Genomic DNA, 15,876 nt, shown 5'->3' with positions numbered 1-15,876 from the left:
TGATCTAAAGTGTATATAAGATGTATTAAGTATTAAGACTTTCGTATTTTGAGGCAGACCACTTCTAAAACTGAACAAGATAACTTCACTAGGTAGGGGATGTCTTTTTTTTTTGTAATAACGTTACATGAGGCAATATTAATTATAAAATAATTAAAATAGTACGCGCGCTCTGATTGGCCATAAAACCATTTTACATGAGCGTATGTAAACACGGTTTTCGCTCCCCTTTGTTAGTTATTAGAAAAGAAAATGTAAAATGGTTTCCGTGTTTACATAGCCTGATGTAAACACTTGGGAAAAAAACCATTAAAAAACCATAAAACCATTTTACATGAGCGTATGTAAACACGGTTTTCGCTCCCCTTTGTTAGTTATTAGAAAAGAAAATGTAAAATGGTTTCCGTGTTTACATAGCCTGATGTAAACACTTGGGAGGTTGGGAGAACACTCGATAAGCTGGAAACCACTCCGCTTCGCGTCGTGGTTTCCTACGCTTATCTCGTGTTCTCCCAACCTCTCGCGTGTTTACATCAAGCTATGTAAACAAGGAAACCAGTTTACATTTCTTCATTATAACATGGCCAGTAAATCTGTCTAATCAAATTCAATTGAGCGAGCGTGCTTCATATTCCTATTGTGCACGCTCATGACTTCAGCAAACAAATCCCTCGAGAAAACTCTTACGCATCTTTCGTGCTCTCCAAACTTCCCGCGTGCTTCATAACTCGATGAACGCACGCTGACTTATGAACCAATTGTTAAAAGTTCGGTGGCCGAAATGTTACTTTGAGCAAGTCAAAATAAGATGCTAGATTTCCACTTCTTAGAGCTAAGAGCTAGCGTTTGGAAAATTACGGCTTAGCTCTTTAGTATGTAAACTACTGAGATAGAAGTTACAAAGCAGATAGCTAGAAAGGAGAAATGTTGATGGCGCGATAAAAAATTACGTGCAAGTTGAAAGTTGAATGCCCGAGTTATGGAAACTTTCACGGGGTTTTTGCAGAAAAAGTCCTTTTTTGAAAAGTCGCTATCAGAACAATCCCTCGTAAAAAAGGCTGTGGTTATTCATCGTAGTGAATAACAATAAAAGCTATTTTTTTTCGTTTGTCTCACGATGAAGTCACTTGTGATGTAGATCGCGACGATTCGACTGCGTACTGCTAGTCTTCTTCAGGCGATGAGGTCGACTGGTCATGCGTGATGTTATAAAGCATGATGCTCTACTGTGATTAGCTGTTTTTCGACAGCTCTGATTGGTGCATTTTGATCCTTGCTGTTTCACTCAGTGATTAATAAATAAATAATAATAAATAAGATCTTTTGACAGGGAGCCCACGTCACAAAGTGTGGTTTTCAGTGAGGCCCTGCATAAATCTAACGTAAGGATAACAGAAAATATAAATATGGTTATCAAGAATAGGATAAAAGGGTATAATCAATAGAAGAGACTACATGTTTTTAACAAGACGTCTAAAAACTGAAAAATCGGAAATGTTCCTAATGCCGTCTGGGAGAGCGTTCCAGTCATCTACTGCATGACAAACAAACCGATGCTGACCCCATGTACGCTTTGATTGTGGTTTACAAATGTTGTTATTAAAACGAGTGTTATAATCATGTATATCTTTAAAATGATTAAAATTAAAATTCCAATCAATTAGTCCATTCAAGGACTTAAAAACCAAAAATAGACGATGTGATCTTCGCCTTTTTTCCAATGTATCCCAACCAAGTAGATCAAGAGCTTCTGTTGCTGATGAATGCTTTGGCATATCTAAAATTAATTTAGCTGCTTTATTCTGGAGTAATTGGATCTTGTTCATCAGAGTGGTGTTGGATTTATCCCCCCAAGTCACATCTGCATAATCAAGGATTGGCAGCACCATGGCTTTTACAAAGAGTTCCCTTGTATTTCTTGGCAGAAGATGTTTTATTCTCTGTAAAACGCCAAGCCTCTGAGACACTTTGGTCTTAATGTAATCCACATGATCAGTCCAAGACAGATTCTCATTGATAATTACGCCCAGATACTTGAACGAATTGACTCTGTCTAACTCCTTCTCCTTGATTATTAATGTGAATTCTTCTAAGGTGTTAAGTTTCCTTGGACCGCCAATGAGCATGAATTTAGACTTCGAGATATTTAGTGTAAGTTTATGCTCGTAGAGCCACTGAGCTAGCCTGTCTAGATCCTGATTCAACATGGTCTGTAGGTCACGGGCTGATTGAGAAGAGCAGTAGATAGCAGTGTCATCAGCGAATAAGGTGACCGTAGTGTTCCGAAGGACCTTGGGTAGATCGTTGATGTAAATGGCAAATAGTAATGGACCGAGAATGGATCCCTGAGGAACACCAACGGAAACCTTCCGCGCAGGAGAAGAGGCTTGACCAATCACAGTCTTCTGGTAACGAGAGGATAGGTAGATAGGTAGATTTGCTCCCTCGCCGGTCCGCTGTCGCACGGCTTTTCTGTTCTTGTGTTTTTTAATCGTGGGCATCCACGCTTCTGGAATTTATATTCCGCTATCCCTGTTGATGTTGTTAGGGTGAAGTCTTCTATGAATTGCCTTTTTGACTCTGCGCGTGTACTAATAAGGGTCACGATCAATAAACTTTACTTCGCTCCAAAAAATTCCCTGTATGTGACCTGCTCGTCTGATCAACGCAGTGTTCGGCCAAATATAAATCAATGGAAAAGTTTTGAGAAAAAAAAAATTCCCCTTTGTATATTTTTCTGTTCTTTGAAACTTTTTTCTGTTGTTACTTAGAGATTCTCTTCTAAGAGTGGTTGAAAGGGTATTGACTCAAAACGGGAACAAGGAGGGAATTGAACTGTAAGGAGGACAGTTTTATTATAAGTTTTAAGCACGAATATCACTATTAAGTAGAATTTATATCGGTCAGATGGTTGCAGAAAAGTGCTACAAACATCCTTTTAAGATAGGTATGACGAAGGTAAAAATTCTCTCAACAAAGCATAAGGCTAAAGAATGCGCTTAGGTAAGGAGAAGTTGTAGCGAATGTCAATTTAACGTTTTGTTGGTTGTTAAATTGTGGTATACCGTACCTTCTTCAGATATTATCGAGTCTCACTGAAATCAGGAGGTACTCAAGACAGTAAAAAGACAGCCATGAATCTTTGCGCACTCATCTTTGTGGTTTATCTCGCCATTGGCGCTGCTGCAGGTAAGCCAGAGAAAGAAAATTTTCACAAAAATGATGGAAAAGTAGTCATATCTTGAGGAAGTCATCCTGCTGAACACTGGGTAATGTTTTAAAATAATCGTTTCATTTGTTTCAGCATTCCCTTAGCTGCTTTACATTTGTCTCACGGTTTTGAATTTCGGTTACATTAAAATTTATCATTGGGCCATTTCGAAAGTTCATAATTCAAATTTCCCACGACATTTCACACGCATTCTTAGTATATCACAACTCACAGAAGTCGGAATTCTAGAATTTGAAAATGATGAACGAGTCATCGGAAGGTCATTCGAAATTATTTTCACAGACTTTTACTCTTAATTTATTTTCCATAGCCTCCGTTATTGTAAGCCACAGGACAAAACGGTGGTGAAACTGTGATGCTGCATCGTGAGCCGGAGTATAATGGGGTAATTTAGCATTGTCAACTAAGTTGATAACGTAAATTGCCCACCGTATAGAGTTTAAAAGCTGGTGTTTCGAGCGTTAGCCCTTCGTCAGAGCGATAAGGAAACCACATATAAACAATAACCAGGAAACGTAATGTGAAGGCTGAATCTACCTCTAGCGATTAACGTCACAATAAGTTGTTCTCATGATCTCTTCAGGGCAGCGGTCACGTTCCTGTAAAGAACAATCGCTAAATTTGTGGGCCGAGAGAGGGTGGGAAATACACAGAAATTTTTTTGCAAGACAATAAATCAAAGAAAAAAACGATTTATGCAAGTCAAGAAGCGCAGAAACAAAGGGAAAAAATCATGTATCAACTTTCTCGACGCTGCTACAGGATTGCGCCTGAAAAAAAGGAAAAAAAAACACATCCGTGTAAAATTTTCAATAGGTTTTTCCCTCAGACAAATACCTCGGGAGTTCGAATCGGAATCATCGCTGATCAAGAAGGAGATTGCAACTTCCCTGATTCCAGAATCGGATTTGGTGGAGAATTCGAAAATGCGTGCGGAAACGGAGCCTCGTGGAGTGCGGAAATAAATACGATGTAAGGTGCTAAAACACTAATCATTGTTGAGAATTTGGTAAATGTCCGAAACTGTGAGAGGACCTATCACTGATCGAGTGCGCACGCACACGTGTGGATAAATGCCGAGAGGTTTCACCGACAAAGCAAGCATTACAGCCCACACATAAAAACTTTTGAACCACACACGAGGGATCGGGTCTTTCACACCAAACATATTACCTACTTTAAAAGATGAAAAAAAACTTAATATCTATGTTATTACAATAACGCTAAGCAAAGTGGCGAATCCTTTTTTGTGTGACAACAGAAAAAAATCCAATGTAGTTAAGGTAATTTAAAATAAAAGGTAGGCGTGGTGTCTGAAAAGGAAACCATGCAAGGGACTGCACTCATTACGAGTCAGCGTGAGGTACCGATTAAAAGCTGATTTTTAAAGAAAGATTACCAGAAACGTTTGTCAGTGAAGTTTGTCTTCAGATTGAAGATGTCGAAACCCATCCAAATCTCTTCATTACTGAAGAGTTGGGAAGATTAGAGAAGTGGTGGTTCTATAGACACATCAAATGAACGGTGCTTGCGGAAGTTGTTTAATGTTATACCACAACTTTGGGGTAACATTATTGTTTTTATTATTTCAGTTTTGTATTTTGTAACGTCCAGAAGCGTACTTGATGTTATACTATCTAAATGAATGTATCGTTTATCATCAAAGCAGCTGAGTGACAATTTATTTAGTTCATAACTTGTAAGTTGATGATTGTTGCTCCCAATGGTTTTCAATTTATGATGCATTTGTTTGTTTGTTAATACATTTTTATAGTCTTCTTTATGACAATTTTTATTCCTTCAGCTGTTTTATCACTTTTCTCATTATCGTTTTTATAAGAGTACATTTTGATCTAAAGCCAACGAATTGAGTAATTGCTATACTAGAAGTCTCGTCTTTTAACTTGCCCATTACATTTTTGTTTGTTTTATCAAAATATGGAATTTTCAGGATAGTCGCTATTGTCAAATTTATTCTCATCATTCCAAAAATCTTGATGAACATCTTCAATTTCAATTTCATATGTCAGCGAGACTGTGTCTGTGAATAATAATTTTGCTTTGTCACCAAACTTCTTTACAATACAATTATAACGAGAATCGTACGTTAACGTCTAGGAAAGATCAAGAATACACATACCTACATATGCCGGCGTTTTTAAAGTGACTGATCCTTGTGCATTTAAATGTCTGATATGGCAACATTGTAAACATTGATCATCTTCATTTTTGAGGTTTATCAATCCTTTTGTGAAATTTCTAAGTTCTGACGGTATTTTAAGATGACGATCCTTTTGGGGGGTTGTATTTAATAATGTTGAGATAATGATTATCGATTGAATTAATAGTCCAACTGGAGCCTTCAGGTATCCTACCAGGATCTTGTTTTTAATCTCTTGGCTTGAATCTAATAAATCCAGATTAATATCATTTTCATTAATAACCGTCTTGGTTTTACTTTTGAAATAAGCTGTTTTAGTGATTGTGACGTCCCCATCGAACTTATTAAATACCATTCTCAAGATTTCAACAAATTTAAAGCCTTTCATTTCATCTAATTGTTTTTTAAGATTAAATTCAGTAGCTTTGCCTGTGTTTTGCAATTGTGTTGAAGGATCTTAATTATGTCTTACATGGTTTTGTTGTGTCTCATATTGCCTCAAATGATTTGGTGTATCCTTTTAGAACTTTATTTGTTTGCTCTATTTTTCTTCTTGGTGTTGAAAGTTGTTTATCTACAATCACCTTCTTTATCCTTGGTTTTGGGATGGTTTGTAATCATCTTTGAACTAAATTGGTGTAGGGATGATATTATCCCCATACCCCTGCACCATTCTTCACGATTCTCAATACAAGTTGTTTGTCGGAGCTTTCTTGGATTATGGCGGCTAAAAAACTAAAACATCCGTATCCGTATCGTGTTAGCATTTCTCTCGGCTGAGAATGAAAATCGACAACTGGAAGATTTGCCACTGGCCGATTTCAGCCGTTTACCTGAAAGACTTCTTCTGTCGTTAAGGACAAAGTCAATAAATGAGAATTTTGTAAATTGGAAATTATGACCTTTGTTGTTTTTGTAATCATGATTCAACACATTTTTCACGTACCTTCTCAGTTTTATGTTTTGTTAGGCAAGGAAGCGCCAACGCACTCTACGATTGTTATTCGAGGATTATGGATTCATTTATTTTTATTCACTAATGAAGTCGACTTTTCTTCTCAGTAAAGGGCTATTGTGTTTATATGATAAATGGTTGCTTGTAGATATGGTAGATAACATGGTTGATTGTAGATATGGAATTTCTATTCTCGTGTTCAACTCGACATCTCACTCGTTCGCTGCGCTCACTCTTGAACTATCGAGTTAAACACTCGAAGAGAAATTCTATATCTACGCGCGCCCATGTATTATTCTGGAGCAATTTCTAAGGTATATGTATATTTTAAACGTGAAGGTTTTTGGGAGATTCGAACTCCCTTCTCTCGGTTCAAAGCCGGGCGAACTAGGCCGCATTTCAAAAGGACCACCTAAATTCCTGATATTTTCACATAGATGTTAATTATTAAAGACAGCTATCTTACCATCTTTGTCGATTACCCGTTCTAATATTGGACAATGGGCCGGCGAAACATTTACGAAATTGCATAGGTCGAACTTTTTTAGGAAATCGTTGACTTTGTCGTGCTTGATATGTGCTCTTAACCTAACAGTAGCTGAAAAATTGCTCAGAAAGGCAAAAATCGCTCGAGGTTACTAGAGCCTTGTTTTCGTTGCCAAGAACAATCGGGCCAGGCCTTAGCAGAGGGCCGGAGGCAGAAATAAGTAAAATTGCTTATGATTCATTATATAGCGGGGTAGTCTTGACGTAAATCCGAGAATTCTGATTGTTTCTTACTTGGTCCGTACTCTGCCATACGGACCGTCTCCGGTCATAAGCCATGTTTTTTAGGTCGCAAAAGCCAACAAATTTAAAATAAACAAGTTTGGTCTGAGTGCAATAAAATAAACCTCTATCTAAATGATCAAAAAGGGAAGTTCTTCCCCAAGCATTTTGTTTTAACACCACAGCTGACAGTAAGTAAACATTCAAATTTTCATAAGAAATACCATTTGCTTGGCAAATTTATTTTCAATAAAATTTATGTTGGCTCTAAAAAGGTTTGATATATGATCGAGCATTTTGAGTAATAATGATGTTTAGACTAGAATCTCAAAACTGACTTACAATCATGATCCAATTTGATTACTCAATTGCATGGGAAGTCGCCAGAGAAACACATTGTACAAAGTATGGAGTAGAGATAGCAAATCAGACATTCATAAAAAGGAAATTATGACATCTTACGAAAAAAAACCATGTTTTTGTGACAAAATGGAAAAAATGAGAAGACGAGCAGTGTTATAAAGTCTATATTAAAGTTCACAAGGCAACCAGGTGGACAATCAGACATGGTTTGATGCTACCGTCGAACCTCGATTATCCGGATTTCTCGATCATCCAGACTTTTTCTCTAATCCCATTTTTTCCTGAATATTTATTAGCCATGATTGAGATCCGTAGCCATATTTTTTAAAACTATGCGTTGAAAAGTGAATTAAACACATGTTTGTTTCGCTTTCAAAAAGCAAAAGCAGCGCTCGCACGCGTCGTAACTATAATGAAGAACATTCGAATGAGGTCTGATTGGCTTAGAGTTGCTTTGTTGCTAAGTGAGATTTGAAACGCGTACCAAACTGACGTTTGATCTGTCCTATAAACTCGTGATCACAGGCATTGCACAGAATAGAATTATATAGTGTTGGTTCGTTGTTCTTTAGTGTCAGGATCCTTAGGTTTGGCGAAAATATGCCCTTAGGTCTGAAAAGGTTTTTGAGCGAGTTTAACGTTGTGGCTATTCATACAGGATTGATATTTGATAAAGTAACAAGAATATTTAGACTAGAATCTCAATATCCTAAGTATTTGATTTTCATTTGCGTGAGAAGTCCCCAGGGAAAACACTTTATGCAAAATATGGGGTTAAAATAACCAATCAGACAGTCAGAAAAGAAAAATGAAATATGATGAGTGCTATGGGAAAAAAAAGAAAAGGCAGAAAATATTATAATGTCTGTAATAAGAAGAGAGACAACCAGAATAAGAAACTGAGACGTTTACTCAGTCAAATCCACATGGTGACCGACAACGAATATTTAAGTAGTTGAACTTGCGGGATCAGGTCCTTAGAGGACGCACATGCTGCTAGGTTTTACAATGTAACGCATCTTATTTTAACAATAGCAGGTAATTTAGTGTTAACAACTGAGTTGAAAGCGTAAATTGGCCATCGTAAGGGGTAAAAAAAGCTGACGTTTCGAGCGGATTGTGTGTGGGTTTATATGCAGAAAGTGGAGCGACGCTATTGGTGGGAATATGGTGACGAGAGAACAGGAATAAATTAGTTAAGGTTTTGCTTTGCCTTTGTGGGCCGCTTTAATGACTATGTCTTTGCGTTTTTGCGTATTCATCTTCACATCCATCACACGTCAAGAACTCCGCAACTCCGCAAGAACTCTAGCCAATTTACGTTTTCAACTCAGTTGTTAACACTAAATTACCCGCTATACTCTCCCACCGACGCAGCACCACAGTTTCTTTACTGAAACTTACCCCCTTTATTCATTTGTTATTTTAGCAATGTCCTGCGGCGAAGTTTAAAGAAAACCCAGAGGGAGAGCCGTACTGTTAATCCAGAGGTCTCCCTAAACTTTACTTGTGATCACCTTGTTTCTTCTCTTACCTCGGGATAATTCGCAGTGATTTTTTAAAATGCTATTCTGCTCACTGGGAGCAAGCGAATTCGTTGAGAAAGTCTCGAAAGGAAGTTTAGAAAGAGGCGATTAAACGCTTCAATTTTTTTATGCATTATGTCTCTGCCACTCTCTGAACTACCAGAATTTCCTCAAGCCATTTCTTGTTGAATTTTTCTGTGGTGTCGGAAAAGTAGATGCATCTGAAGGCTGCATGCGGGGCACTAGCCTCGACGTTAAGCCCCTTGCATTTTCATCCGCTAAGCTGGCCTGAAGGCGGGTGATGCCTTGTATGAGGCAAATCATTACCTGGCTTTTGGCCGAAGTTTTCAACAGCCTCTCTAGTTATCGCGTAGTCTGATTAAAAGCAAGAGTCAGTCAAAACAGTGAAACTGCAAGTTTTGCACTGATAAAGGTCTGGTTTATCTTTCAACTGGTGATGTCGTTGTCGTTTTATAACAATATGTTTTGCAATGAAATAAAAGATACTCGTACTGTTAGTTTTTGTGATACATCAGCTTCCATATCCCAATTTTTTCAAACGACAGCGATCATATGCTATTACATAAGGCAATGGAAAAATTTGAAAAAAATTGAAGCAATGAAATGCTTTTTCGTAGTGGAAGTAAAATACTATATATCCGGTTCTTTCTTGGGTTCGATGCACACGGTCCATGTGTGCGGAGATATACAAGAGCTCCTTTCACATTGCTAAGGGGAGCGGAGACTTCCGCAAGACACAAACTGAGAGAGCGTCAAGCCATGCTTAACTATCTTCTGACTGAAAACCTTAGCTTTAAGAGCAGATCTGAGAATTCGAGAGCTTTGGGGAAAAGAATCCGAGGCTAATGAACCGAAATCAGTGCATTAAAAAGAAAAGTTTGCAATGAACTCATATAGGAAAATTGCAAGGCTCGTGATTTTTCAACGGAAGGAGTGATCTTCATATGAATTTTAAATCATAATGACCTTGGCTACACTTAAAATATTAAAGTTACATTTCTTTAGTTTACCGAAAGCCATTAATCATTTTGGAAAATCCTGACCCCGTTTCACGCACGAATTGTAGAAAATTCACACGTCACAAATTCAAAAGGAAAACTCGTGTGCTATTTAGATTTTCACGAAATGAAAGAGAAATTCACGGGTCACTTGTATTTCAGGCAGCAAATCACGCCTCACGCTGATTCATAACTTCGCGAACGAATAACGCTCGCCTTAAAGGAAATTTCACCTGTCTCATTAATTTTAGCGTAAACACGCATGACGTTTACCATCATCGTTTAGCTTGAAAGATTTGATGAATTACGACATAAATTTACGTACGAATAACGCTCGTCTTAAAAGAAATTTGACGAGTCGCATTAATTTTGGCCTAAACACGCATCGCGTTTTCCATTATCATTTGGCTTGAAATATTTAATGAATTACATAACTTTACGTACGAATAACGCTCGCCTTAACGGAAATTTCACGTGTCACATTAATTTTGGCCTTAAACACGCATTACGTTTGCCATCATTATTTGGCTTGAAAGATTTGATAAATTTCTTACCTAACTTTACGTAGGAATAACGCTCGCCTTAAAGGAAATTTCACGTGTCGCATTAATTTTGGCCTACATGCATCACGTTTTTCATTATCATTTGGCTTGAAAGATTTGACAAATTACATTGGCTCTCCAGTCGTCAGTATCCATGGCTATTCGAATTTCGTCTACAGCATGAATACCACTATGAATCAGAATTGCTATCGGTCAGTTGATTAAAGTTAAAGTCTGATGAATGTAGAAATTCTCGCAACAAAGCATAAGGCTTGACTATAAACTCGAGTACGGTGAAATTGTAGTAAATGTCAGCGGCGATTTATGTGTATATAATTTGGCGTTTGTTATAACTTCCTCACTTATCGTCGAGTCTGGCTGAAATCAAGTGGTATTCAAGACAGTGTGAGAAGTCGAAAGCGATGAAACTTTGTGCGCTCATCTTTCTGGTTTATCTCGCAATTGGTGCTGTTGTTGGCAAGAAAAACAAACTTTGCAGCCAAATATTAGACAAGTTGTCAGATCTTGAGGACCTGATTAACAAGAAACAGGACTGCTGTGAACCAAGTAAGATGTAGAAGATCGTTTCTGTTGTTTTTAACGTCACTGCTTTGTTGGTCCGTCGATTCTGAATTTTGGTCGGATTAAAAGTTATTGTTAACATAGTTTGGAATATTCACATTTATCCAGTTATGATTGATTGCCTAATAGCTTTCTCATCTCAAACCCGTAGAGCCCGTCCCGTCCAGAAGTTCCTGCAAAGAAATATACGACCACGACAGGTAAGGAACGAACGATCGTTAAATTTGTGCCTGAGCGAGGGTGGGTAGCAAACAAACATATCGTGAAAATCCTACTACAAGAAAATGCGCGAGAGAAAAAAAAGTTATAAAAACCTAGAAAAAAAAAACAACAAAAGACAAAGAAAGAAAGAAAAAAAAAACATGCATGCAAAATTTGAACGCAGAATAATGTATGCAAGTTGTAGCCCCCTCAGGCTCTGTGGTTATCTGATGACCCTCCATTTTATACTCTGATAGCGTAGACTGACCACCCCCCTCCCTCGGTTGCCCTTTAAAAACCCTGTGTTCCGCCCAAACTCTCCGACATTCCCCCCCCCCCCCCGCCCACCTTCTCTTTCCCCTTCCAACCTGGCGCTGACTATTGACTGTTCTCAGAAAAGAAAGATGAATAAATTATGTACTATTATGTCTCAGAGAGTTCCGGATTTTATCTAGTGATTTATATTTTTCCTAATCGATACCAGGAATTGTGTGAGTGATTCAAGAGAATTTAAAGTAGACTGGATTTGTCGGTTTTGTTCTCTGATATCCTGCTAGCGCGGCTCTGAGCTCCTGTGTGGGTGCACATGTAACAAGCCCTCACCCGTTGGAAATTTTAAGACGTCTCCGTCCTATTAACCCTGATTTTGCTTATCTCAGTAGTATTCCCATTGACCGCAATAGCGCCAAGCTAAGAAAAAACTTCTCCGCACGTATTCTTTACGATGTCACGCTGCGCTGTTTCTTTTTTGCGTTGCGTGACATTCCAAAGAACTACCGCGTAGGATTCAAGGAACATAACACACTGATACTCTCTTATTAGTGCCAGCCCAAACAAGGCGTATGACCTCAAGCTAGGCGATAAAGATGTGTCTGTGTACTGTTCCATGAGCGGGGAGCTTGGAGACTGCGGTGGTGGGGGATGGACGCTGGTCATGAAGACTGACGGTGCAAAGGTATTTCAAACATGTTCAAGGTTCCAAAACCCTACCAATTCATTGTTTTTCGAATGTAACGAATGAAAACTTTGATTCGTTTCTCTCACTCCTGTTTGTTTCCCATTTTCTCTCTTAAATCAGTGAATGTTTTATGGAGCACATGAAAGGTCTTCGCTCAACCAGGATGCAATGCGGGCATAGTGAACATTCTTAGTATTTCCTGTATAATAATCTACTTGCGCTTCTAATTGGCTGAAAACAAATGCATTCTCATGTAATACGAGTGCAAAGTTGTAACAGGAATGCAAATTACAAATAGCGCGTGCACGCTTTAAAAGTCGTCTGTCTTGACTTCTTTGATGTTCTTTTTCATGTACATTATTAAAAGCAGTAACATGGTTTCTCTTGCTATTTGTCGTGATAAGCACTTGAAAATTTTTCAAAGACTACAAATTTCACTTGACCTGCGGGCTCGTGCAATTTTCTTGTCTTTGAAAAATTTCCTCGTGCTTACCAATACCAAATTGCACTCCAAATCATTTCATCATCTGTACTTACAGAAAAGGAAAGTCTACCGTGTGTGTGTGATATTATTCGACTAACACTATGCAACCATGATCGAGAACCGGCTTGTAATACCCTCATCTAGTTTCGTCAAGTGTCTATCGTCTATTTTCTACATATTTCTGTCGTTTGATTCCGCGTTTGCGAAAATAAAGCCATCGAAAAGAGGCCGTCCTGCACAATGGAAAGCCACCATATTATATGGTTTGTTAGATCAATTCTAAACGCCTTGGGATAAGGCAAGAAAACAAACAGCGAGTCCTTTGAGGCCCTGCTACACAGCATTTCGCAGGAAAATCAAACAGAAGGTTCCTCTCGGCACTTGAAAGACCGTCAAACGGGGAAACATTTATAATCCATCGCAAGTCTAATTCCGTGGAAGTTTTTGAGTAACCTTTCCCTCCCGGTTGGATCAAATTCAGAGATGCATTTCTCCAAAATTTCCTCTCATTATTCTTTATTATTTAAGCGTATTTTGAAACACTGAATGTTTTTATTAAAAGTGGAGTGTGACGAATTTATTCGTAGGAGGCGAAGCACTTCTTTTACAAATCCTTTTTTTGCGCCTTGTGAATGACACCGGCATTTCACCGACACCAATAAATATATTTTAGAATTCGAAGGTCTCCGTCTCTTTGTAATACAATTCGACGTCAAGGATCGAGTCCCTGTTAAATCTCTTGCTTTTGTACACTTTTGTCAAGTATATAACTTCTGAGTCTGATATTTCAGCCGTGAATAGTGATTGCATCGTGGCAAGATAATATGTATTGTCTTGATCGTGGTTCAACGTAGCTGTTTGGCCGTCTTACAAATTCTTCAATTTTGCCTTTGATTCTGTCATACAGACCGGAAACGTCGTCCATTATGAGCGATTCAGCTTAGTTTTTCAGTGCCGTAAGACCGAAACCAAAGTAATCACAACGGCCAATCAAAAGAAAGAAAAATATCCCGGACAGCCAATGAGAACTCATAGTAAAAACGACCAAACTGCCTAAAGCACGGGAAAACGCAGGCGACCAAGTCGTGTTAAGTGTTAGTTTTACATCTCATCGGTTGAGTGGCACGAGTTTTAATTTCTGGACCAATCACAATTCGAGGTAAAGCAAAACCAATGAAATCTCTGATTACTTTCGACATTCAGTTGAAAATTCGTCTATTGAGGCACCTGACCTGGTGAGAGATTGGCGCGAGTTTAATGAGCACTCATAGAGCAAAGAGAAGGGATACTGGTGCAGTCCCGGAGTACTATAGACATTAGGTTGAAAATTGCCTTTTCTCAAATGCACTGGATACTAAGTTGAAAATGTCCTTTTTTCTCGCAGCAAACCTTTGATTACGATTCAAAAGTGTGGTCTTCAATGTCTTCAGTCTCTCCCGAAAATGGAGATACCGGATTGGATCACCTGGAGACCCTGTTACCAACCTACTGGAGCACGTCCTTTTCCAAGATCTGCCTTGGAATGAAGGTCGATAGAGTAACCAGGTTCTTGCAACTGCATCAGAAAGCAGACTCGTTGTATGCCCTCATTGGTGACGGTCAATACCGTGCTACCTCGCTGGGTCGTGATGCATGGAAGAAGCTGATTGGTCCCAATGCCTCCCTCCAGCGCAACTGTAATCAAGAAGGCTTCAATTCGCGGGTGAGTAGTAGCGTTCATTCTCGGGTTCGAGTTGGAATCATCTCTAATCAAGAAGGAGATTGTCATTCCCCTGATTCCTTTATCGGATTTGGTGGAGGAGGGTCAGGATTCAAAAACGCGTGTGGAAACGGAGCCTTGTATTCACCGGACAACGGAGACAAAAATATCAAGGCATTTGGATACATTTTCGTTCAGTAAAGACACTGAACTGCTCTGCTTAAGGAAAAAGTTGCATGCGACGTGGAGCAATGATCAAGCTCTTATTTCAGTAATGAGGATTTAAGACGTCGGGTTTCGCTTCTGCTATGAAATAAACGAACAATAGAAGTGGGTTAATGAATTAAAATATTGTCTCTTGTATTTTTGAGTTGATTTGTAGAATAATCTGTCTTTTAGGTGTATAACTTTCACTCCCTCCAAGAAGTTACTTTTCCTTAAACCATATCAACATACCGTCTTTATGAGTGCTTTTCCTCTCTTGACAACATAATTCGTTCAGTAAGGGCCAAATTCTAAAAACTAAAATTACACAAAATAAATGGCAGAGAATATGAGACCCTTCTTTATTTATTGCCTATAGGAGGGAAGGGGGTGTCCCCAGACCAAAAAAATACAGAAACAATGCAAATATTTACCATATCTTTGATCCATCCAGTATCTCGTCGAATAAGCACCTAACTCGACCGACTTCCGTAATCGTCGTGCAGTTCCATTTCCTTTTTACGAGCTCAATCAGTAAACAAGCGACAAACACAGTTAGAGCCTGACTTGTTTTTTTCTACGCTTCTTGCTTTGTAAAAATCATCTCTTTTGCACAATTTCCATGTAACGATTTCTCAGTGTGTATTTGCCACCCGCCCTGACCCTACACTCGTTCCTTGCCTGTCCTTGTCGCATATTTCTTTCGAGGAACTTGCAGGTGTAGTTGGCCCTGAAGATATTGTTAGGCAATTAATTAAAGCTAGAACTATAAATTCTCGAACGTAATTGATTATCACCAGCCCGATTTATAATGATAACGGGACTTCGTGTCGTCCAATTTGGGCTACATTCAAAGTCCGATTTGGTTAATCACCCGTATGATTGCAGACGAAATTGGACTCCACTCAGTCCTATTACCGTTATTAATCAATTCACAGTGCCAGTAAAAATGCAGGTGAGTTATTTATTCACCGAAGTGGAGGTGAATGGAAGTGGATATTATTAACTGAGCTGCGAGATAGATATCAAGGACTTTCACCGACTCTGAGGTGCATAACTGTTTGAGTATTTACCACACAACAATAACAAAATTAGTTTATTTCTGTTAATATACAAAAAAGTGGTCAGAAATTAAATTGATGACGCGCAATTTTCTCTCTCCTCGGTCACGCATGTCCAGTA

General features: G+C 38.6%; 1 protein-coding gene across 1 annotated transcript; it reads left to right on the top strand.

The window, feature by feature from the left end:
* The first annotated feature begins 10,918 nt into the window (after positions 1 to 10,918).
* Positions 10,919 to 14,706, top strand: LOC131769417 (uncharacterized skeletal organic matrix protein 5-like). The gene is made up of 4 exons (XM_066158564.1): positions 10,919 to 11,133; positions 11,300 to 11,348; positions 12,172 to 12,304; positions 14,176 to 14,706. The coding sequence occupies exons 1-4, from the start codon at positions 10,989 to 10,991 to the stop codon at positions 14,689 to 14,691; spliced, it is 843 nt and encodes a 280-aa protein (XP_066014661.1). The 5' UTR covers positions 10,919 to 10,988; the 3' UTR covers positions 14,692 to 14,706.
* The last annotated feature ends 1,170 nt before the right edge of the window (positions 14,707 to 15,876 follow it).

This window comes from Pocillopora verrucosa, chromosome 11 (assembly GCF_036669915.1).
Source record: "Pocillopora verrucosa isolate sample1 chromosome 11, ASM3666991v2, whole genome shotgun sequence".
Lineage (NCBI taxonomy): Eukaryota > Metazoa > Cnidaria > Anthozoa > Scleractinia > Pocilloporidae > Pocillopora > Pocillopora verrucosa.
Note: the sequence above shows the minus strand (reverse complement) of the source record. Positions and strands in the feature narration are given on the sequence as shown.

Excerpts from the sequence above, each read along its gene's own strand:
- LOC131769417 (XM_066158564.1), top strand. The coding sequence starts at position 10,989 with ATGAAACTTTGTGCGCTCATCTTTCTGGTTTATCTCGCAATTGGTGCT. Across the intron at positions 11,134-11,299 it reads ACAGGACTGCTGTGAACCAA|AGCCCGTCCCGTCCAGAAGT; the intron begins GTAAGATGTAGA and ends TCAAACCCGTAG. Across the intron at positions 12,305-14,175 it reads TGAAGACTGACGGTGCAAAG|CAAACCTTTGATTACGATTC; the intron begins GTATTTCAAACA and ends TTTTTCTCGCAG.